This window comes from Schistocerca serialis, chromosome 3 (genome assembly GCF_023864345.2).
Source record: "Schistocerca serialis cubense isolate TAMUIC-IGC-003099 chromosome 3, iqSchSeri2.2, whole genome shotgun sequence".
In the NCBI taxonomy this organism is placed as follows: Eukaryota; Metazoa; Arthropoda; class Insecta; order Orthoptera; family Acrididae; genus Schistocerca; species Schistocerca serialis.
In genome coordinates, this window is record NC_064640.1 from 261,535,831 (window position 1) to 261,562,053 (window position 26,223).

General features: G+C 38.5%; 1 protein-coding gene across 4 annotated transcripts in view; it reads left to right on the forward strand.

Annotated features, from left to right (window-relative positions):
- LOC126471584 (sodium-coupled monocarboxylate transporter 1-like) overlaps nucleotides 1-26,223 on the forward strand; it is a 337,815-nt gene that overhangs the window by 278,791 nt on the left and 32,801 nt on the right. For all 4 annotated transcript variants that reach the window (XM_050099818.1, XM_050099819.1, XM_050099817.1 and 1 more), the window contains exons 6-9: nucleotides 6,622-6,689; nucleotides 12,948-13,102; nucleotides 13,213-13,353; nucleotides 17,716-17,824. In XM_050099818.1, the coding sequence (XP_049955775.1) occupies nucleotides 6,622-6,689; nucleotides 12,948-13,102; nucleotides 13,213-13,353; nucleotides 17,716-17,824 (473 nt within the window). The remainder of the gene's footprint in view (nucleotides 1-6,621; nucleotides 6,690-12,947; nucleotides 13,103-13,212; nucleotides 13,354-17,715; nucleotides 17,825-26,223) is intronic.

Sequence of the window (26,223 nt, forward strand, 5' to 3'; positions counted from 1 at the left end):
CATCAAAGTGCATACTTCTGGCATCAACTTACAGAGAGGCCAAGTGAAGACACCTCTGCATGAAGTCAGGATAGCAGTTGGGTACCTATGAAGCATCTCTGACACAAGTAAACATTGTTAAAGTTCAATTACTTATTAACTATTTTTACAGTCATCTTTTCCACACTGGTCTTGAAGCCAATGCTTTGTTCAGCTGCGTGCTCAATTCTGCTGACGGCTGCCAAGTCAGCTTCTCATATGCAAGCACAGGGGAAGAGTGGGTGACCTTGTGCCGTGGAGCATTGCTGGCAGTGGTCCAGCACGAATGGTCTCGTATTAACTGCTACAGTGTCCTCGATCCCACTCCGAATTCTATGTTGACCCTTGATGAACTATGCGCAATGTGGTATTATCAGTAGTCATGTGGTCAGTCAATCTCCTTCCTACTGGCCAGGTAGGTTTCAGCAGCTGGAGGTGCTGAAAAGTAATATGGACCCCACAAGGCCTTGCTGCTGGTTTCTGCCCTGAAGTCTGGTGCTGCCTGCACTCCACAATGCAGTGTTATTGAAAGACAGTCAGCTTCTTCACTTAGGCAGTGAACGGTATGAAATTCATCAGGTGAAGGCCGTCACCTCAGTTACATCTTCAGCTGGTTTGTAAACCATTCTGGAGTATCTATGACATAGATTCATTGCAGTATCATAATCATGGAATCAGCTGCCATCAATCCCAATGATCAACTCCTTGAGAGCTGAAAACTTGAGTACTTAAAGGGAGCTAACATGAGGCTAGGACTCAATGCTTGGTTCGTAGTGACCATATGTGTCCTGCTTATTCTGCTGTATTTGTTTAATAGGCTCTTAACTGCTGTGTAGGTTCTCTGATTCTAGTTCTTATGAAACAGGTACAATTTCTTTCAACATCTCTTACAAGCCGCAAAATATTCATGTCATGTTTCTGTCAGTTTTTTGTCCCTTGCTGTTTTCTGCTAAGCTTGTCCTCTCTCTCCCTTGGTGTGGTGTTGTAACATGCTAAGGCCTGACTCACTTGCAAAACACTGCTTATTTCCTGGTTCTGCCTCTGCCTATGTCGTGACCACAAGGTGAATGAGTTTTAGTAAAATTTTCTAATTTTCAACCTATTACTATTCTGTGCTGTAACACTACTGAAGTGCTGACATCATTTCTCCTGCTACCACCTGTCTGGCTTGTGAATCTGTGCCACTGTCCACCTCTTCCTGTCGTGTTCTGAACTAGCAAGTCCTGCCATCTAGGGGCAGCCTGTGCCATTGGGTGCTGACTGCAGCAAGATTATGCCTTCAATTGCTGCACTGATTATGGTTAATAAACTGTTTATTACTCTCTCATTGCTCCTACAGCTCTACAATGGCCAGCCATGTGGTGCTGTGTACCTATTTCCTTGTCAACCATTGTTCACATCAATGCAACCTGTTGTGAGGTCAGTTAACACTCGGGCCAATGTGACCTCGCTATAGAGTAACATAATCAGACTAGCAAAAGTTACACACTCATGTCATGCAACCATTCATTGTTTATTTAAGTCATCTAGAGTTTTACTATTTGTGACATATTTAACTACAATCCCCCACGTATCATGGACCTTGCCATTGGTGGGATGGCTTGCACACATCAGTGATACAGATAGCCATACCATTGATGCAATCACAGTGCAGGGGTATGTGCTGGGAAGCAGCATAGCAAAAGCATTGTCTTAGGCAAGATAGAAACAAATCCCAGACCTACCACAGTAGTGCAAGTTTATATGTCAGGTATCTCCATAGATGCTGTAGATATTGAAGACATGTGTGATTAGATGAAAGAAATTATTCATAACTTTCGGTAGAGGAAAATTTAACTGTGATGGGGGACTGGAATTCAATAATAAGAAAAGGAAGAGAAGGAAAAGTAGTTGGTGAATACGGACTGAGGGAAAGGAATGAAAGAGAAAGCCATCTGCTTGAATTTTGCATAGGACATAATTTAATCATCACTAACACTTGGTTTAAGAATCATAGAAGAAGGTTATATATATGGAAGAGATCTGAAGACACTGAAAGGTTTCAGATTGAGTGTATAATTGTTAGTCACAATTTTAGGAATCAGGTTTTATTTTGTAAGATATTTCCAGGGCAGATGTGAACTCTGACTACAGTTTGTTGGGTATGTACTGTAGATTAAAAGTGAAGAAATTGCTAAAAAGTAGAAAATAAATGGGGTGAAACCTGGATAAGTTGAAACAATTAGAGATTGTTGAGAGTTTCAGAGGGATCATTAGACAATGATTGACTAAAACAGGGGAAAGGAATATAGTATAACATGAATGTCTGACATCAAAATAAGTGTCCGAGGAACAGAAAAGCAACTGAAATCACTGAACAGAGGAAAGTCCACTGGACCTGATGGGATACCAATTTGATTTTACACAGAGTACGTGAAAAAACTTGCCCCCCTTCTAACAGCCATGTACCGCAAGTCTCTAGAGCAACAGAAGGTTCCAAATGATTGGAAAAGAGCACAGGTAGTCCCAGTTTTCAAGAAGGGTCATAGAGCAGATGCGCAAAACTATAGGCCTATATCTCTGACATCAATCTGTTGTAGAAGTTTAAAACATGTTTTTTGCTCACATATCATGTCATTTCTGGAAAACCAGAGTCTACTCTGTAGGAATCAACACGGATTCCAGAAACAGCAATCATGTAAGACCCAACTCGCTTTATTTGTTCATGAGACCCAGAAAATATTAGATACAGGCTCCCAGATAGATGCCATTTTCATAGACTTCCGGAAGGCGTTTGATACAGTTCCGCACTGTCGCCTGATAAACAAAGTAAGAGCCTACGGAATATCAGACCAGCTGTGTGGCTGGATTGAAGAGTTTTTAGCAAACAGAACACAGCACGTTGTTCTTAATGGAGAGACGTCTACAGACATTAAAGTAACCTCTGGCATGCCACAGGGGAGTGTTATGGGACCATTGCTTTTCACAATATATATAAATGACCTAGTAGATAGTGTCGGAAGTTTCATGCGGTTTTTCGCGGATGATGCTGTAGTATACAGAGAAGTTGCAGCATTAGAAAATTGCAGTGAAATGCAGGAAGATCTGCAGCAGATAGGCACTTGGTGCAGGGAGTGACAACTGACCCTTAACATAGACAAATGTAATGTATTGCGAATACATAGAAAGAAGGATCCTTTATTGTATGATTATATGATAGCGGAACAAACACTGGTAGCAGTTACTTCTGTAAAATATCTGGGAGTATGCGTACGGAATGATTTGAAGTGGAATGATCATGTAAAATTAATTGTTGGTAAGGTGGGTGCCACGTTGAGATTCATTTGGAGAGTCCTTAGAAAATGTAGTCCATCAACAAAGGAGGTGGCTTACAAAACACTCGTTCGACCTATACTTGAGTATTGCTCATCAGTGTGGGATCCATACCAAGTCAGTTGACAGAGGAGATAGAGAAGATCCAAAGAAGAGTGGCATGTTTCATCACAGGGTTATTTGGTAAGCGTGGTAGCGTTATGGAGATGTTTAGCAAACTAAACTGGCAGACTCTGCAAGAGAGGTGCTCTGTATCACGGTGTTGCTTGTTGTCCAGGTTTTGAGAGAGTGCATTTCTAGATGAGGTATCGATTATATTGCTTCCCCCTACTTATACCTCCCGAGGAGATCACAAATGTAAAATTAGAGAGATTCGAGCACGCATGGAGGCTTTCCCGCAGTCGTTCTTCCCACAAACCATATGCGACTGGAACAGGAAAGGGAGGTAATGACAGTGTCACGTAAAATGCCCTCCGCCACACACCTTTGTGTGGCTTGTGGAGTATAAATGTAGATGTAGATATAGATATAGATGTTGATGTAGATGTAGAATAGGTAGCTTTGAGAGATGAAATGGTGAAGGCAGCAGAGGATCAAATAGGTAAAAAGACAAGGCCTAAAGAAATCCTTGGATAACACAAGAAATATTGAATTTAATTTATGAAAGGAAAAACTATAAAAATGCAGCAAAAGAAGCAGAAAAAATTGAATACAAACATCTAAAAAATATGATTGGCAGGAAGTCCAACATGACTAAACAGGAATGGCTAGAGGTAAAATGTAATGATTTAGAACTATATTTCACTAAGGGAAAGATAGATACTGCCTATAGGAAAATAAAAGAGGCTTTTGGAGAAAAGGGAAGCAGATCTATAAATACATAGGGCCCAGATGGAAAACCAGTTCTAAGCAAAGAGGCGAAAGCTGAAAGGTAAAAGGAGTATATAGAGGGTCTATACAGTGGAGATGAACTTGAAGGCAGTATTGTAGAAATGGAAGAGGATGAAGATGAGTTGGGAGATATAATACTGAGAAAAGAATTTGACAGAACACTGAAAGACCTAAGTCACAACAAGGCCTTGGTAGTAGATGACCGTCCATCAGAACTATTGTTAACCTTGGGAGACCCAGCCATGGCAAAACTCTTCTATTTGGTGTGCAAGGTGTATGGGGCCACCAGAATACCCTCATACTTCAAAAAGAATATAATAATTCCCATTCCAAAGAAGTCAGTTGCTGACAGGTGTGAAAATTGCCAAACTATCAGTTTAGCAAGTCATGGTGGCAAAATACTAACATGAATTCTTTACAGAAGAGTGGAAAAACTGATAGAAGTTGATCTTGAGGATCATCAGTTTCGATTCTAGAGAAATAAGACAATACAGACTCCATGACATATCTTATAAGATAGGTTAAGGAAAGGCAAACCTATGTTTATAGTGTTTGTAGACTTATAGAAATATTTTGGCAATGTTGACTGTAATACTCTCTTTGAAATTATTAAGATAGCAGGGGTAAAATACTGGGAGTGAAAAACTATTTACAACTTGCACAGAAACCAGACAGCAGTCAAGGGACATGAAAGGGAAGCAGCAGTTGAGATTGAAGTGAGACAGGGTTGAAGTCTATCCCTGATGTTATTCAATCTGCACTATCAGCAAGCAGTAACAGAAACCAAAGAAAAATTTGGAGTAGGGATTAAAGTTCACGGAGAACAAATAAAAACTGTGAGGTTTGCCAAAAATATTGTAATTCTGACAGAGACAGCAAATAACTTGGAAACCAGTTGAATGGGACAGACAGTGTCTTGATAGAAGGATATAGGACGAACATCAACAAAAGCAAAACAAGAATAATGGAATGCAGTTGAATTAAATCATGTGATGCTGAGGGAATTGGATTAGGAAATGAGACACTTAAAGTAGTAGATAAGTTTTGCTATTTGGGCAGAAAAATAACTGATGATGGCCAAAATAGAGAGTATGTAAAATTTAAACTGGCAATGGCAAGAAAAATGTTTCAAAAGAAGAGAAATTTGTTAACGTGAAATATAGATGTAAGCATTAGGAAGTTTTTTCTGAAAGTATTCATAAGTATTGCAGCCATGCATGGAAGGAAATATATACAATAAACTGTTTGGACAAGAAGAGAATAGAAACTCTTGAAAAATGATGCTGCAGAAGAATTCTGAAGATTAGATGGGTAGATTATGTAATTAATGAGGAGGCACTGAATACAATTGAAGAGAAAAGAAATTTGTGACACAATGTGACTGGATGAAGGGTTCAGTTGATAGGACACATGCTGAGGCATCAAGGGATCACCAATTTAGTACTGGATGTACGTTTGTGGGGGTAGAAACCATAGAGGGAGACTAAAAGATGAATACAGTAAGCAGATTCAAAAGGATCTAAGTTGCAGTAGTTGTTTGGAGATGAAGAAGCTTGCACAGGACAGAGTAACATGGAGAGCTCCATCAAACCAGTCTTCAGATTGAAGACCACAACACAACATGTTAGTAGAAAGTCAGCAAGAATAAAAAATGATCTAGTTTTTGCTTGGTTATAGATGGAAACATTTTTCTAAATTTTGAGCTTCATATAGCCAAAAGATAGACTTCCTAAATGGTGTTATAGTCTAGTATACCAAATTTAAATGCTGATCCAATGTTATGTTAAGGGTAGTAGGATAAAGAAAGAGGTATGGGAAGAATGACTTCACAGGTATGTCCAGTTATCAATTTTCAGTGTGATTTAACAGTTACCTGTTACTTAAGATTCAGTTTGAAACCTAGGTTTTGTACTCACATTAATAATGAATAAAGGTTGGGAGTCACAACGTGAAATGATAGAAGCAATACTGGCTCTTAGATACAGCTATGTGTCATTAGCTTCAAAATGGCATTATAAGAATAAGACACAGATAAGGTAACACTGATGTTCATGGAGAAAACAATGCATCAGACAGTCTTCAGAGCTTATAAATGTCACATTGGTATTTTTTCAGTGTTAAATAACCCACTTCAAAACTCAAAATAATAGACCACCCTTTCATCAAGTCAAACATAGTTGTAATAGATTCAGTGTTTCCATGTACACCACATGATTTCTATTCAGTCTACAGCATGGTGTATAATCTTTGTCTTTTGTGCCTTCTCTCACTACCTCAGACAAAAATGGATTTTACATATGTTTCATTTTCCAGAAATGTTAATTTTTCATTTTCTACTAGTGTATTTTGGTTCAGAATGACAAACATTATAATTGAAATTTGTTTTTCATATTTTTGCAGTCACTGGCCTGAAGACTGAAATAATTGTTTCTGTGATGTACATAGTGGTTATATTCTACACAACAATAGTGAGTACACTTTCAAAACTATTTAAAATCTTTTGGATTAGGTGTTGAAACATAAAATAAAGAATGAGATTAAAATTTGTATGGACTATTTTCCATTTAGTTGTTATAATTTGCATGTGGATTCACTTTTTGGCTCTCATACTCATGTCCTCCATACATAACTGGCTCATGGTCATTGCATACATATCACATACTCATTTATTACTAATACTGTTTTGAAATTTCAGAGTATCATGCATGGTCAATGCAAAGTCATAATTAATGTCAGGGAAATATGAGGGGCGTTTGAAAAGTCCATGCAAAAATAAACACTACATACGTGTTTGGGGTAAATCTTTTTTTATTTTTCGACATAGTCTCCTTTTAGACTTATACAGTTTGGCCATTGCTGTTCTAATTTGTTGATCCTTTCCAAATAATAGGAATTGTCCAAGTCTGCAAGATAGCTATTAGTTGCTGCAATCACCTCCTCATTTGAATAAAATCTTTGTCCTGTCAGCCATTTCTTAAAATTGGGGAACAAATAGTAGTCCGAGGGAGCCAGGTCTGGAGAATAGGGTGGGATGTGAAATGAGTTGGCATCCTATTTCCATTAATTTTGCAACCACAGTTGCTGAGGTGTGTATTGGTGCATTGTCGTGATGGAAAAGGACTTTCCTGCGGTTGAATCGCCGGCATTTTTCTTGCAGCTCAGTTTTCAAACGGTCCAATAACAATGAATAATATGCACTTGTAATAGTTTCACCCTTTTCCAGATAGTCGATGAGAATTATCTCTTGTGAATCCCAAAAGACAGTCGCTATAACCTTTCCGGCTGAAGGAATGGTCTTCACCTTTTTTGGTGCAGATTCTCCCTTGGTAACACATTGTTTAAGTTGTTGCTTGGTCTCAGGAGTATAGTAATGTATCCATGTTTCATCCACAGTGACAAAACAATGTTTAAAGTCCTGCGGATTCTTCCTGAACAGCTGCAAACCATCCTTGCAACACTTCACACGGTTCCAATTTTGGTCAAGCGTGAGCAATTGTGGAACCCATCTTGCGGATAGCTTTCTCATGTCCAAATGTTTTTGCAAAATATTATGTACCCATTCATTTGAGATGCCAGCAGCATTAGAAATCTCACACACATTAACTCTTCTGTCATCCGTCACCATATCATGGATTTTATCAATGATTTCTGGAGTCGTAACCTCCACAGAGCATCCAGAACGTTCAGCATCGAAGGTGCAGAGTCACTGTAATGTTTATGAAGATTCTCGTTAGTGTCCTGAGGTCTTTTGCCTTTCATAAAGTAATGTTTAATCACCACATGAAATTCTTTTTCATCCATGTTTTGACAATGACTCGACTTTCTTGATTCACACGAATGCTGACCACAAAGAAATAGACCAATACTGCTGAAACTTGGTGTGCATTCTTTCCAAAGATGCTACTACCTAAACATGACCTTGGTGGCATCTCTCAGACTTTGCATGGACTTTTCAAACGCCCATCATAATTGCTTAAAGAATGTGGAGTGTGCATGCTTACAGGTACTGCAGCTGCATTAATGGACATGGTCTCCAACTTCAATTGATTTAAAGTGACTCATAATATTTACAGTGCACAAAATTACAATGCTCATTTGATTGTAATAGAGACTTGTTGACAGTACTGAGAACATAAATAATAAGCCATGACAAAGTGAAACATGGATATGCATAGAAATTTAATAAGTTTGTGAGTGAATGCCTACAAATCTGCCTTCATATTCTACCAGCAGCCATCCACTCATTACTGTAAGCATTCTGAAATTTATAATGAATATTAGTCATGGAAACTCCATCTTTTGAAAGTGACTCTATCCCAATAGGTTGTCAAAACTGTATGTTACTGGAGCTTTTTCTGACAATAGTTATTTTACGTCTGTTTTGTACATTGGAAGCTAAGTAGATTGTCAGAAATTGTGATAACCCATAACCTCCTTCCTAAGAAGCTTGAGTAACTACACACACACACACACACACACACACACACACACACACAGGGTGTACATATTTACAAATAAAAGGAGTGAGTAGAGGACAAATGAAACAAGAAAATAATCCTGAAAAATATACAGTAGGTCAAAAAACCAATGGTTTCCCTGACACAATGTATGCACAAGTACAGTCATGCCAGTGTTACAACGATGTTCATGTCTAAGGCTATGTTTATGCTGTAGCTTTGTTGCTCACCCATCACCGTTTGTTAGTTGAGTTCATTACTTTCAATGCTGTGAAGTGAAGAGTGACCTTAAAGCAACCAATCACAGGTCAAGTTTCAGGCCATACTAATGTTATAAGAGCAGTGAAACTTCAGTATAAACATGGCCGTCTGTTCCAGGCAACAGTTCTCACAATCAGCAGCAAACACAGTGGTCACAGGTAACATTTGAAGTAGTTGCTATGGCTCTGCACCTATTTTCAAATGAAGATATGGCTGACATCCATGTCATGTACAAGTGTGCAAATTGCAGTGCACAGGAGGCAACAGGATTGTATCACAAAGTGGATCCTCAAAGAAGATAACCAGACAGCAGAGTGTTCACTAGGTCTCATCAGCATCTCCATGAAACTGGCTCATTAAAATCCAATGTGCAACATGCTGGTAGATCAAGAACAATGCGACACTATGACTAGAGGAACATTTATGACAAGAAGTGAATACAGTGCTGGGCACAAGTACCGAAAGGATTTCTGCAACAGAATGCATTTCACCCTCCACTGTATGATGGATGTTGCAGAAGGGCCGACTGAACCTATATCATGTACAAATAGTGCAACAAATGACTGCACCTGAATTCCCACACAGGGTTTCCTTCCTCCATTTGGTATTTATGCAATGTGAGAATGGTCCAGTGCATGTGTTATTAACAGAGAAAGCATGCTTCACCCAAGTCTCTATTGTGAACATCCACAACACATGTTTTTGATTTATGAGAATCCACATGTTACCTTTCAGGTGGCATATGAGTGGAGATTGTCCATTAATATTTAGGCAGGTGTCATTGGTGATTGATTGACAGGTCATATTTCCTATCTGACTGATTTATGGATGGTGTGCACCTTCATTTCCCACAACACATCCTAATTGATGATTTTAAAATTTTCCTTATGGTGAAAGGATGCATATGTTGTACAGAAATAATGGTGCACTGGCACACTCTCATGGGGCTGTTCCAACATACGTAGCATAAGTCTTCAACAACAAGTGTATCAGTTGTGGCTTGCGAATACCATGGCCTCCCAGGCCCCATGACCTGAATTTGTTGGATTTCTTTTTTTTTGTGTATAGAGCTAATTACAAGCTGATATATATGGATAGGTTGCTACTCACTACATAGTGCAGATGTTTAATTGCTGACAGGCACAACATAAAGACTGCTAAATAAGTAAACTTTCAGCCAAATGCCTTCTTCTGAATTAGACAACATACACATACACATTCAAGCAAATATGGAACTCAGACACAAATGTCAACTGTCTCTGGATGCTGAAGTACTGTCATTATTCATCCTGACTATTTATCCAATGAAGTTAATGTGACGGCTGCCTATGTTCGACATCAATGTGCGTTAACCACTTACAGATGGCAGGTGGTAGCACAAGCAGTGAAAGGTACATAAAGAGTATTGGGGGGGACACAGAAAAGAATGCAATCATTATCAAAATGTAGAAACAGGGTGATTTATCTGAGGTCCAAAAGAGCATGGTCATTGACTTTCGGCACAAGGATGGAAGCATTTCTGAAATGGCTAACTTTGTAAGCTATTTGAATGCTGGTGTGGTTAAAGTATATTGTACTTGCCAAAATGGCCTTTTCCAAAACTGGTGCTGAGGTACAAAGCATAGCTGACAAGGGTGAACAACAGCTGTGGTAATGTGTATGAGCAAATAGACTTGCAACTGTTGAGCAACTGACCATCCAGGTGAACCAAGGAGCTACCACTAGTGTCTCCTCAATGACCTTTCAGCAAATATTGCTGTGTATGAACCTCTGCAGCAGGCACCTTGTTCACGCACCCGTGCTGGCTGCTGTTCATTGGTGACAAAGGCTGGAATTTCCATGCCAGTACTTCAACTGGACATCCACTGAAGGGTGACAGGTGGCCTTTTCAGATGAATGACATTTTATGTTCCATTGGCATGAAGTATCTGAAAGCAAACACCTTCTAACAATTGATGGAAGGGTCCAGGCCACAGGAGGAGCATTATGGTCAGGGGAATGTTTTCGTGGCATTGCCTTGGTGAGCTTATGATTCTGGAAGGCACAATGGATCAACACAAATATTCATACATCCTTGGGGACCACATACACCCCTACATGCTCTGTGTTTTTCCTCTGTATAATAGCATCTACCAGCAGGACAATGCAACATGGCACACAACTCACAGTGTATGTGCATGGTTTGAAGATGAGTTTATCATACTACCCTGTCCACCATACCCCCTCCAGATTTAAACACAATGGAGAATTTGTGGGACCATCTCTATTGGGCTGTTCATTCCATGTATCCTCAGTCATGAAACCTGGTGCAGCTGGCCATGGCCCTGGAGTCAGCATGGCTATACATCCCAGTCAGCACCTTCCAGACCCTCACTGCTTTTCTTCCTGGGTGTCTTCACTGCAAAAGGTGGTTATTCAGGCTTTTGGCAGGTGCTCACATTTCTGTGACCATACCGTGTGTGTGTGTGTGTGTGTGTGTGTGTGTGTGTGTGTGTGTGTGTGCATGTGATTATTGTGTCATCATTTTTCTTTTTCTCTTTTAATAGTTTTATTTTTTCAAAGTCACTTCTGTGATTTTCTTTAATCTCACAATTTTTTGTTTCTGTTAATTTTATATCCTTTAATTTGCTCATGATGTTTAGCTAATATGTAAGTCTTGCATCACCTGAACTTAATAGAACTTTCATAATGAGTGAACCTACAATAAAAATACTTTGCCATTTACAGTATTTGACCATTTTATGTTTGCTGTATTAGGTTCTAAAATTTTCAGTTCTTGTTTAAGAAAAATTAAAAGCTTGCAACTTTCTGATTGTGTTTCATAATCTAAACAAGAGAAATTTTAATGTTCTAATGCTTATCAATTATAACTGGTAGCATTCAGCTGTATTTCTGTTCTACAAATATGGTCAAATGGTACCAATTATAATTCTGAAGACATAACAACCATTGCCTCCAATCCGTAATGGATAATATTGAACATAATGCTTAAATTCAACTAAAATATCCTGTCATGAGCTATCTTATCTTGAGAGACTAAGGAAGCACCTACAACAAACTCATGCCATCTATGTTGCTATTAATATATTCCAGAAACCAACAGTTGAAGCTGAATGGCTAATAAAGATTAAACAACTTTAAACAATAAGGATTATGTCAGACAATGATATCATCTCTGCAGCTATTAAGTCCATAATTACTAGTCCACCTTTCTATTAGCTATAACTAAATGTGCTGCCAGATTGTAAATATAGTTTATTAATAATGAAATGTATGAGTTTTGCTTTTAATAAATATAACAATGTATTTTTTATTCATAAAACTAACTGAGGTATGGTATTATTTGAAATGAATATGGGTCAGACATAATTTTTTTTTAAACCAGTCATTGGGTTATGCATTTCAAAGAAATTTCATATGTTTTGTGTTGACACAAAATTTGTTACATTTCTCTGAATGTTAATTATGCCAGAAAGAAGTGACTTTTTAGTGAGATGTCTTATATGCCTTCATAAATATTGTAATACAATGATCAGCCAATGTTATCAGAAGAAAATTGTAAAAATTAATCCAATAGCAAAGGGTACTGGCCTTGTTAGTGGGAAAAATCAGTGTCAGCCAAGTGAAAAAAAGAAAAATAAATAGCTATATTCAGTTACTTTCAAGGAAGAAATACTTATTGAGTTTCCAGTTTTGATCTGCTGCACCTGGCTATACTTTTTGTACGATCACTTCAAAGCATCCTATTTCTATTGCATCTAATATTTTGCCATTCATTCAAGAGCGGGTGAATTCATGAAACTCTCATAAGCCTAAAAATTTTGAGTTTGGCTGTTTCTTAGATGTATTTATACAAAAAACAAAATTTTCCACCACTACTTACATGATAACTTTCACAAAAAAATCATTTACTTGAAAAATGAGACCTCACACATTAAGAAACTCAATGGAGAAAAGAAGTATAGGTAGACACATTATATTTAAGAGTAAATTTTCATTTTCTCATAGGGTGGAATAAAAGCAGTGGTATGGACAGACTGTTTTCAAGTATTTGTCCTCTTCATCTCCATGATAGCAGTTCTTACAAAAGGAACAATGGATATTGGTGGACCAGAAGTAGTGTGGATGAGAAATGCAAAAGCTGGTAGAACAGAGTTCTTCAAGTAAGTTACCAATGGTTTGTCAGATTATGTCACTATTTCTTAATATATCTTGCAATGATTACCACTAATTTTCATCTACTCATGAATTTCACACAAGGCCATTGTTTCAGTTGGAATTATGATCCTACAGAGAGATACACAGTTTGGTCATGTTTGATTGGAGCAGGATTTCTGCACAACACAGTTTATGGTGCGAATCAGTTGCAAGTTCAGAGGTATCTCACTGTCAGAACTGTCAATAAAGCTAGACAGTAAGTATATGAGCACTGCCAGCAGTGTCTTTCACTTGTTGTTTTATTAGAATTTACCATAGTTGTTTTTACTTATTTTGTATATACCTACTCCTGTACTTTTATGTAATACATATGCACCAGCATGTTATGTTCTTTAGCACTGTATCTATCTGATTTCATCCTGTATAATTATTTATCTTAAACTATGTGCAGCATGCACTTCACTGACTGTATGTAAGAGGTTACACCTGTGTGCTGGGCTGGGACTAAACAATCTGAGCAGATCTCATAAACTTACTTAGAGCTAAATAAATAAAAAATAAATAAAGCTACAACTTACCACTGAACTTCTTTCCTCCCTCTTTCGAACTTTGTAGAGTCTTTACCAAAGTGTTGTGAAAATAAGAACCCAGTGTGCACTGTTCCATTTTAGATCTTTGATATGTTTACTTCATTATTTTATTACTTTGAATAAAATACTTTATGCTATTCATAAACTTTCCTGAAACTTAGTCTGAAATTTGCAGGTTCATTTATAATTCATGTCATACATATTTTTAGTTCATATCACATATTTCAACAGTCAATTAACGGGCATGTTGATTGTAAAATACTATTTAAAATTAAACATAAGATGCTTAAAATCCCTTAGCATTAACTCGTTGTTTGTTATAAAGGAGCATTATATGTGCATGTGGAGAAAGGAGAGATGAATGATGTTGTTTCTACATTCAAAAACTGATATCTGTATACAGACCAGATGTTATTCACTGCTACATATAAGCTAACCTAAACCAAAGAGAAAGAATTAATGTTTTCATCTTTAATATTGTTAATGCATAATTAATGTATTTTGATTTGGTGCAGTGTGTACTAGTATTCAGCATATCACCACATCTTAAACTAAACTTTAGCACCATCAGTGAATGCAGACAGACATCTGATGATTGGCCCCTCAATAAGTCCACTCTCTTAAGATAGCAAAGTGCCTCATCACCAGACAAAACACATCAGCTGCCTCAAGGTCACACTACACCTAGTGCATAACCATGCACTAACAGTCAATATAAGTGAATGAATATTTTTTTTTTCATAAGGAATTAGTAAAGGAGATAACGAATTTTTATTGTCTATAATACAACAAATAATCACCTGTAATCTTTATTTTACAGTTGTTGTTGCCTACTTTCACTCAAATGAATAAATGCTCATCTGCATTCAGCTTCTTCTTTCTTATTGAGGACAAATTAAATGGCTTGTCTGGAACCAAGGTACCATAGGGAACCTTCGCTAGTAGTCCAGTACTCTCCGCTATACTCCAAGTCTTCCAAGCAAGAATGTCTGCATCAGGGAAAGCTTAAAGGCCACTGTAGTCTGCATGGTTCCCCCATACAACAGCCAAGGTCAATCATATACTGCCCCCAAAGACAGCACTAACATCACATATGAACTGCATTCTCAGTCCACGAAAGACATTTGGACCACCAATAAGCTGCTACTTATTGAATTGGCCAGCAAGATCAATATCTATTGCTTTCAAAGACTTTTACGCAGGAACACTGCACCACCAGTGGTGATGATAACTATGTTGCACAGGCATTAATCTTCTTTTCATACTATTTCATTTAAAGATTTACTAATCAAAATTATTTCTGTGCGGTCAAGATTTTGTGAAACACATTGTAATAGAGTTATCTAAGTTCATAACCTAAGTTCCATAACTACCATAAATCTTTGTGAATTTTATACTTTCGGCAGGAATTTCATAATTTTAACATAATATACTGATGTTCCACTGTTTCATGATAACATGTGGTTACTGATAAACACATGACATCCGAGGCTACGCTTATTGTTAATCTTCTGTCGTTTAAGTTTTTAATTAAATGTTGTCTCCACCTCAGCCAACAGCCTTGTCACAGTGGTAAGACCATTTCTTGTCAGATCACCAAAGTTAAGTGCTGTCAGACTTAGCTAGCATTTGGATAGGTCACTGTCCAGTTCTGCCAAGTGCTGTTGACAAGCATGGTGCACTCAGTCTTAGTGAGGTCAACTGACGAGCTACTTGATTGAGAAGTAGTGGCACTGGTCAATAAAACTGATAATGGCTGGGAGAGTGGTGTGCTGATCACATGCCCCCTCTGTATCTGAATCTGGTGATGCCTACAGGCTCAGGATGACATGGTGGCCAGTCAGTACTGTTGAGCATTTAAGGCCTGTTGAGATGGTGTTCTTTTTTTGTGTGTTTTCTGCACCTCATCTTTCCTTTACTTAATGAATTGGCTTTGTAAAACGATATTCATGAATCCACACATTCCTATGTTCCACTATTTGCAGTGTAATATGATCACGATGGAAAGGAGTAAGCATTACTAGTAAAGCAATTAGTTATGGGACATCTTACACACTAGTTGAATGCAATGTGTGTCCTGGTGCTGTTTTGGAAGAAGCACCGATAATACACTGTAGATGATTTTAGAAGTATTACTCAAAATTGCTGATTGTAACTGTTTGCAAATGTACTGCTTGTGTTATGTTTCAGTACTTATGATGGAGGTGATGGTTCAGTAATTTAAGATACTTATAGATTGTATAACTTCGGCAGCTGTTTGGAGCATGCATCAACAATACAATTTGGTCATCAGCAAAGAGTAATATTATCGAATAATTTCTTTTGTTGCAGACATCATATCCAAACCTAGTCACCACAAGTAAAGGTCATATATATAAAAACCTAATTTATTCACCCATTGCCTCAGCATGTCATCCATATAAATATAAATAAGAATCTGCAACAAGCTGAATTCTTGTCTCACTTCCAAATTTATCTGGATCTTAGATTTTCTAATTCCTGCAGTGGTGATTTCTGATCCTTGGTACATACTTTCTACTATCTTTATTACATGTATTCCTTTTTTGTTTATTATCTTCCATAGCTTTTCTCTGTTTACTTTACTGAAAGCTTTCATATTATCTATGAATAATAAATGTGTCTCTCTGTTGAACTCTCCATGTTTCCCAATGATTTGCCTCATCATTTGATAGTTTTCTTGATTGAAAATTCATTTTGGTACAGTAAAAGAGTTTCATTGTCTTCCTTATTTAAAGTAATAACCAACTCCAACTCCTTATTCCTACACTTTGAAGTATGCAGCTGCTAATGGGACTATGTTTACAATTATCTCACTGATGTCACTCAAAGTGCAATTTACTAATTTCAGAACATCTGTCGCTGAATGCCTGTCATCAAGTCATTCAATTTTGTTTTATCCACATGAGTGTCATTTGCTAAAAATGTATTTCCTAAACTTCATGGCCATTATTTATCTGGTGTTGTCACCAAGTAAGTTCTTAAAATACATTGATCTCATTTCTTTAATGAAACTGACTCAGAAGTTTTCATTTCTTAAAGATTGTATTATATCTACCATAAGGTCAAAGTTAAAAAAAAAACTCTTTTTCATCACTATATCAATGTGGTTTGCATTACACTGAGGTTTGCCGATTTTGTGCCCAGCAAAAAGTATAAACTTATCATGCCAGGGATAAAGCTATAGCTGTTACCTGAGTAGAATTCATCTGCTTTAATATCTTTAAGTAAAGCCAATGTGTAATACTTTATTTATGAAACAATGGTCAATGAATTCTTTAATTAATAAGTAAATTTTAATTTTCTTATTTTTAACCTATTCTGTCATGCAGACAGTTATTAAATCTAGTTCATCACCTGTAGTGAATAGTTACATTTGCATACATATTTCTCACTGACAAAAAAGTTAAGCACCAAAATCATACAAAACTGAGGAGTTTGTAAAATCACATCAGATTGACTTAAGAGTTAACAATATGGACTGTTTGTTCCATGTTACAATAGTTGGATGTGCCATGCCACCAGATCTGGAAGCACAATTTAATTGTGGTTCATAAGCATGTATAGCTCATCTATCCTCCTTTGAATAAACTGACCCACTGATCATTCTAGACGTTAAAATTATGACAGCTCTAATAATTTCCATGTTCTTTCATAGTATGCAAATGTTCCAAGTGATATGCAAACTGGACCACTCATTCCTGGTGTTTAACTTTTTTTCAGTGAGCTAATATATTTGTGGAGGGCACATGGCATATTTCTCTGCAGACGCCCTGTTGTAAAACTGGTGCATATCATTATTAGATTGCAACAGAAGTATAGTTCTTGACCTGATGTATCAAAATCAGTTGCAACCATATACTGAACTGCAGGAAAATAGGTGTGGATTATATTACAGTAAGTGGCACACTCATTTGTGTGTAAAATGATGTGGCAAAAATTTCATTTTGTCATTCCTGCTATGAAATATGTTTCAGTTTAAATAAATAATAAACATTTATCTGTTCCAGAATGATGTGGATAAATGTGGTTGGTTGGACAGCCATTGTTTTCCTGACAGTGTATGCAGGGATGCTAATATTTGCAAGGTACCATGATTGTGATCCTATTACATCACAGGTGAATATTGTTTATCAGTATGTCCTTCAGTTAAGTCACTAATATCTCAGACATCTTAGATCAAAATACTGAGTATGACAGTATATATATTAACACTGTCACATGGATACCATTCATATTTCACCCATAGATTCTAGATGGGAACAACAATTATCTGTATCATTGTGCAAGTGCCCTAATTCTCTACTTTTATCATTCCTGTGCAAGGTGACCATAATTAAAGTTTCAGTTTCAAAATGCTGTGGAAAGAGAACCACTGCCCAGAATGACATCAAATCTCAACAGAATATTATTGAGGCAGGGGGGGATGTTGTGGTGAAAAGAAGAATTTAACAAAAATTTGAGCAATAGGTAGCACTGTAAGCACCAGAATATGCACAACAACAGCCATGCAACACATAGCTGTTCCTCAGTTTGTACCTGATACACTCAGCATGACTGTCTCCATGAAGGCTCACACTCTGGTGGCAGAGCAGTTTTACAAGAACAGTGACCATGTGCCAGCAGTCCTGCAGATGTTCCAGACACTCAAGGGTAAGAAAAAGGGCATTGTTCTGATGTCTGCTAAGGATATACAGGAAATGATTACAAAATTTGAAAAGACTGATTCTTTTGCAGTGCAATGTGGCAGCCATAATTTGACTCAATATCTGTTGAAGATGTGGCCAAGCATTACATGTTGAATTCCACAAATGTTGCACCTGTGAGCATGGCACATAAAATCCAATGAAACAGCATGCATTGCTATCCATACAAAATCTTCCCATCTTCAGGCATTGTTTGCTGCTGTTCTGCCAGAAAGATAAGCATTCACTCTGGAATTTCTTGCTCACACGAAAGCAGACAATGAATGGCCATGGAACATTCTGTGGACAGAAAAAGCCCATTTCCATCTCCAATGACATGTCAGTACACATAATTGCAGAAAATGAGCAACAGAAAATCTGCACACTCATCAGCCGATAGCACTTCATTCTGCAAAGGTGACTTTATGGTGCAGGTTGATGGTATTGTTTATGGTAGGGCTGCAAATTTTTTTTAAGGAAATGAGAAATTAGTCCTTTGTGTCATGTTACCTGTACCATCGCTGGTAAATGCTATGAGTCTTTTGCATACCACTGTCATTCCAACCCTTCAACAGTATGGATGTGTGGGTAGGATCATTTTTATGCAAGATGCTGCAGAGGTATTTTGGAAATGCTAGAACTATCAGCCATAATTTCCCTACAACCTGGCCATCCAGCTCACCTCATCGTAGTCTGTGTGACTTCTGGGTGTGGGGTTGTCTAAAAGATGTTGGTTCAGTGCTCCAATTACAAATGGAGCTGAATTGAAGCACACATTGTACAATACATTTTGAACAAGACCCAAGACTCTCCCATCTGTTGTGGAATATGCTGTTTTTTTTTATTTCTATTTGTGACAGGAAACAGAGGACAGTATACTGAACACACCTTGCACCAGTCTCAGAACAATTATAAACCAATGTCATTTTGGTTTTATGTGGTGTTTGGCCTCAGGACAAATAAAAACTGACTTTTTCCATCTGATGTGCTATGACCCTTTCATAGTGGATGGGCTTACATAACTAACAGTGCCACAACTGTTGACTGCAAAACTTGTGTAGTCATGCACATTGAACAGCACAGGTGTTACAATGTGCAGCCCAACACAAAGCTGTTGTTTTTAGCCAACCTCATTTAATTACTTAAATAGAGTTGCTTATGGCACCATCTATCAATAAAATTTTTGTTAATTTTTTTCCCATGATGTTTCCCCCTGCATCAGTAGTATGTTGTTCAAATTTGACGCCATTCTGAGCAGTGGTTCTCTTTCTACAGCATTTTGAAACTGGAACATTAATTATAAAAGTGACAGGGTTCATTCTATTGGGAACATTTGTGGCCAGAAACTTTATTTATTCCAAGTAGTAAGCGGTACAACAATCAATCACAAATAATATTTATTCCATATCTAGGTTCTGGTCACTTTGTGGCCATCTTCAGTTCTAAAAAGACATATGAAGAACCACTTACAATAAGATAACATGCATGCCTCATTAAATGTACAGCTTTTTAGGCTTTTAATGTGAGACAGTCATAAGGTTCATACCTGTAAATGTAAGTTAACACATTAAAACCACTTATATATGCACATAGTACCAACTGGAGTATTCATGTCAAAGATTGACCTCACACTGAGGCCACTGTTTAAATTACATCACAGCTGCAACAGTGCACTAGTTTTGTGCGCACGTATGAGAATGCTCCATCCATGCAAGGAGGGAAGGCATATGGACCTGTTGGAGGAGTTTGAAATCTTTTTCCATCAGGCATCATCTCACAGGACACTGCTTAATGAGCATGTGACCACAAGAAGCTCCCAGTTTTCGGAACTGTTTAAAAGTCATTGGAATTTGGCTACTATGGGCTGATCCCAACATGACTTCCTGCTCTTCAAGTTAAAAACAGTAATAATAAAAGGTAAAACAAAACACAATAAGAGCACATTTAAAACATGATACCGAAATGTAGCACTTTCCCGGCACAAAAACTGGAATAACCTGCCCTGGCATAGGGAGTCTGTTGCTGAAGGGGAAAAGGTTGTTCATTATGGAGGGTAGGGATGTGACGGTATAATATTGGAGGAGTGAAGTGTAGTATTAATGAGGTAGGAAAGGCTGTTAGGAAGGAAGAGTGGGTGGAGTAGAGGGGGTATTGGTGAGGCTAAAATTTGATGGGGAATGAGAGATAGGGACCACTGATCTGAAATGAAGCCCTACGTATTTCCTACATTTTTGCATGACTTAATTTTACTAGTTTTGACACCAAACAGTGCAAATTATAAAGTTTTTTTGTGTGAAACTTATGAGAAAGGTCATTTAAAACCGAAAGATTTATGGTCCTTTTGATATACCACTGCTGGTACAATGCCTTATAACATCACTTCTGTCTGTCCAACTCCTCCAGTTGTCCTTAGTATGTAACACAATTTAATAAAAAAATTATTAATGTAAGAATTCTGAGCAACATCTTTCATATTTTTTAAACTATGTTCAGTAAAGCATACAGCAACAACTGATGCCACTGCTTAGTTCACGCAATTGCCACCATATGTAAATGTAAGACATTAGTCAATCTTTTTATTTGCAACCACATGATTTGCTCTATGTACATAAGTTTTTGAAAAGTATAAAGTAATGAATAAAATGATAAAACATATCAATTTTGTCAACACATCACACATGTAAAACTGTAAATCAGTATGACATACACTGAAGCCAGTTATATCTGTAAACAGCAGCCTCAATGTGAAATCAGCCTTTAATGTGACTAGTCCAGTTGGAACTATGTGCATATATATGTGGTCTGAATGTTTTGACTTACATTTACTGTAAGAAAGGAGTGGGTGAGTGATTCTCTGCTGGATGTTGACAATGAAATGGGTGAAGAAGGAAGCCAATTCAGTTGATAGAACACTTTACTGATGAACATGAATATACATGGTTCAACACCTCTGAAACAGACATACTGCAGGTGATGCAAAGTGATCCTCAGGCTTCAGCACACTGGTATGTGTGTCCCAATGCAGGCGTTTCCTGTCAGCGATTGCAGTGGCCCAGTTACTACATCATGATAGCACGTGGCAGCTGGTGGCTGCAGTGTGGCAGTGCAGCAGCAAGGTGGTGCCCATGTGCAGAGGCAGAGGCAGTGTCATGGTTTTAGTGACTACCAACACAGGCTGTGAGTCATTGGACGGTTCAGCTGTGACGACTTTGTGATGGGATGGTCCTGGTGATGCAAATTCCATTTCCATACGGTGGCAGCTGTGGAAGACCCCCTGTACTGGGACTGCATCAGAACATCTGGAATGGGATTGATGGCCTGGTGTGGCGTAGTTGGTTAATCAGTCAATCATGTGACAGTAGTCTGCATGACATCCCTCATGTGGAAGTGCCAGTTGCAGGTGCCCATTTGCTGACATCAGTGAGCTGGCAGGGCATTGGCTGGTAACTGCGACCTGGCTTTGGCTGCTGGTCTGTTGGTCCAGCTGGCAGTGTTTGGGGCATTACATTTCCTCCCTTCTTAGCTTAACCCAGTCCTCTGGATTCCTATTTTGTTAGTCTTACTGTAACAGGACACTTTCACATCTATCAATGTTTCTTCATTTTTGAATAAGACTTTGGTGTGTGTCCCTTTTTGCTTTATTTTACACTAAATACAGTATCTCACTCCTAAAATGCTTAAGCACTGAATTTCTGTATCCCTCTTTGTTTTTTCCCCTCTTTTTTCTTTCACAATTTACTATTGTTCACTGTGGTTGAGTCACTTCTTCACTGGTACCAGCATGTCTGTTGTGGACCCACAGGTTGATGGAAGGTAGGGGCAGGATTTGCAACTCTGTGTATGAGATGGCAGTACACAATCATTATTATGCTCAAAATTACACAAACAGCTGATGTGCTAGTCCCTGTGGCTATGAGGCAAGTGCCTTGTTCATTCCATTGTTTTCTTATATGACTGAGTAGATGTTCCTTCATCACATGATCACTTTTGTGCTGCTATCATCTGGTCCAAGGTAGCCAGAAGAGTTTGGTCTAACATGGAATTTAGAAGAGTCAAGTTTTCCTTGGGTTGGATTTCTAAAGGCAGGTCCATTAGATAAATTAATGAGTAGCTGGTATTTAGAATTGTGGTTCTGTTAATGGTGGCAGGTAACCAGAATGTGGGACCTGAAGTGTCACACTGTGTACCATTCATTAGCAATCCCTGACTTATTAGCTCTATATGCTGGGTGCTGATGAAATGTTCTTGGTCATGACAGATGGCAATGACTACTATTGGTTCTGGTACTGAGTACAGCTAGTGTGACCCTATCTTTTGGAAAAATTTGTTTCACTTGCAATGATCTCCTTGGGCATTTAGTTGCCAGCTTCTTGAAACAGAGTATACTTGCGTGACTTAGGTACTGGGTGTACTTGATTTTTGGGGCAAATGGTGACTTGCCTAGCTCATCACTACAGTGACTCCACAGTGGAGAGTAGTATTTTCTCATATGCCTTATCATCTTAACTGACTGTCTGCCTGCTTATCTGGGTGGTAACGTGCTTGCCTCCCAAGCACTGGGCCCGGATTCAGTTCCCAGCTGGGTTGGAGATTTTCTCCACTTGGGGACTGGGTGTTGTGTTGTCCTCATCATCATTTCATCCTCATCACCGGCCGCAAGTCCCCCAATGTGGCACCGAATGAAATAAGACCTGCACTTGGCGGCCGAACCCAACTAGGACATCCCAGCCAACTATGCCATACAATCATTTCATTTCATCGTAACTGACTGGCTTGATGTAGAAGACATCTGTTACAAAGAGCCTCCAACCTTAAATGTACACACCAAAGTGTGACACAAATGTACTTACTCATTCTCACTTACTACCAACTTATGATCTATCTGCTTATCTACTTCATACCAACTACATTTTAAAGAAAACAATGGATCTGAATTAGACACACTACTGTTCTATTAATAGTTCTCTAACCTATTACCTATATGAAAATATACCCTGTGAACCTCTCTCATAGAAATAATACAACATAAATTAACCATAATACATAACTGATAAGTAATTACAAACATCCAACTTGTGAGATCACCTTGTGGTCTTAAGGTGTATAGGTGTATGGATGTATTGGAACAATCTCAGGTACACTCTGCATCACTGGCTTATTTCTACCTTTCTTTCTTCTGCTTTCTTTACCCAATTCCCTTCCTCTTTCAGAAGGAGCTGTTGGTAATTGAGGCAGTCCTTCCAGTTCACCTTGAAATGGGTGAATTCTTTCTATACGAACCACCATGGCTCAGATGGAGAGTTATGTTTTAATGTTAACTGGGGATGTTGTTTCACTATCTGATAAGATCCTTGGTATTGCAGAATGAACTTCTTTCCTTTCCCTTTCGGAACATGAGGGTTAGATAACATGACCCACTGCCCAACACTATACTTATGTAATTCTGCTTTCTTATTGTGAGTGTTCTCCTGTCTTTCTAGAAACTCTGTGCTCTTTTTTCACCTGATACCATATTCCTTCAGCCACTTTAATACATCTACAACTACCTCTATGTTTATACCCTGCAAGCCACCCAATGGTGTGTGGCGGAGGGCACTTTACGTGTCACTGTCATTACCTCCCTTTCCTGTTCCAGTCGCATATGGTTCGCGGGAAGAACGACTGTCTGAAAGCCTCTGTGCACACTCTAATCTCTCTAATTTTACATTCGTGATCTCCTTGGGAGGTATAAGTAGGGGGAAGCAATATATTCGATACCTCATCCAGAAACGCACCCTCTCGAAACCTGGCAAGCAAGCTACACCCTGATGCAGAGCGCCTCTCTTGAAGAGTCTGCCACTTGAGTTTGCTAAACATCTCCGTAACACTATCACAGTTACCAAATAACCCAGTGACGAAATGCGCCACTCTTCTTTGGATCTTTTCTATCTCCTCTGTCAACCCGATATGGTACGGATCCCACACTGATAAGCAATACTCAAGTATAGGTCGAACGAGTGTTTTGTAAGCCACCTCCTTTGTTGATGGATTACATTTTCTAAGGACTCTCCCAATGAATCTCAGCCTAGTACCCGCCTTACCAACAATTAATTTTATATGATCATTCCACTTCAAATCGTTCCACACGCATGCTCCCAGATATTTTACAGAAGTAACTGCTACCAGTGTTTGTTCCGCTATCATATAATCATACAATAAAGGATCCTTCTTTCTATGTATTCGCAATACATTACATTTGTCTATGTTAAGGGTCAGTTGCCACTCCCTGCACCAAGTGCCTATCCACTGCAGATCTTCCTGCATTTCGCTACAATTTTCTAATGCTGCAACTTCTCTGTATACTACAGCATCATCCACAAAAAGCCGCATGGAACTTCTGACACTATCTACTAGGTCATTTATATATATTGTGAAATGCAATGGTCCCATAACACTCCCCTGTGGCACGCCAGAGGTTACTTTAACATCTGTGGACGTCTCTCCATTGATAACAGCACGCTGTGTTCTGTTTGCTAAAAACTCTTCAATCCAGCCACACAGCTGGTCTGATATTCCGTAGGCTCTTACTTTGTTTATCAGGCGACAGTGCGGAACTGTATTGAACACCTTCCGGAAGTCAAGGAAAATAGCATCTACCTGGGAGCCTGTATCTAATATTTTCTGGGTCTCATGAACAAATAAAGCGAATTGGGTCTCACATGATCACTGTTTCTGGAATCCATGTTGATTCCTACAGAGTAGATTCTGGGTTTCCAAAAACGACATGATACTCGAGCAAAAAACATGTTCTAAAATTCTACGACAGATCAACGTCAGAGATATAGGTCTATAGTTTTGCGCATCTGCTCAACGACCCTTCTTGAAGACTGGGACTAACTGTGCTCTTTTCCAATCATTTGGAACCTTCCGTTCCTCTAGAGACTCACGGTACACGGCTGTTAGAAGGGAGGCAAGTTCTTTCGCGTACTCTGTGTAGAATCGAATTGGTATCCTGTTAGGTCCAGTGGACTTTCCTCTGTTGAGTGATTCTAGTTGCTTTTCTATTCCTTGGACACTTATTTTGATGTCAGCCGTTTTTTCGTTTGTGCGAGGATTTAGAGAAGGAACTGCAGTGCGGTCTTCTTCTGTGAAACAGCTTTGGAAAAAGGTGTTTAGTATTTCAGTTTTACGCGTGTCATCCTCTGTTTCAATGCCATCATCATCATCCCAGAGTGTCTGGATATGCTGTTTCGAGCCACTTACTGATTTAATGTAAGGCCAGAACTGTCAAGTCGGTATATAGAATTTTTCTTTCGAATTCACTGAACGCTTCACGCATAGCCCTCCTTACGCTAACTGTGACATTGTTTAGCTTCTGTTTGGCTGAGAGGTTTTGGCTGCGTTTAAACTTGGAGTGAAGCTCTCTTTGCTTTCGCAGTAGTTTCCTCACTTTGTTGTTGTACCACGGTGGGTTTTTCCTGTCGCTCACAGTTTTACTCGGCACGTACCTGTCTAAAACGCATTTTACGATTGCCTTGAACTTTTTCCATAAACACTCAACATTGTCAGTGTCGGAACAGAAATTTTCATTTTGATCTGTTAGGTAGTCTGAAATCTGCCTTCTATTACTCTTGCCTAACAGATAAACCTTCCTCCCTTTTTTTATATTTCTATTAACTTCCATATTCAGGGATGCTGCAATGGCCTTATGATTCCCTGTTCTGCACATACAGAGTCAAAAAGTTCAGGTCTGTTTGTTATCAGTAGGTCCAAGATGTTATCTCCACGAGTCAGTTCTCTGTTTAATTGCTCGAGGTAATTTTCGGATAGTGCACTCAGTATAATGTCACTCAA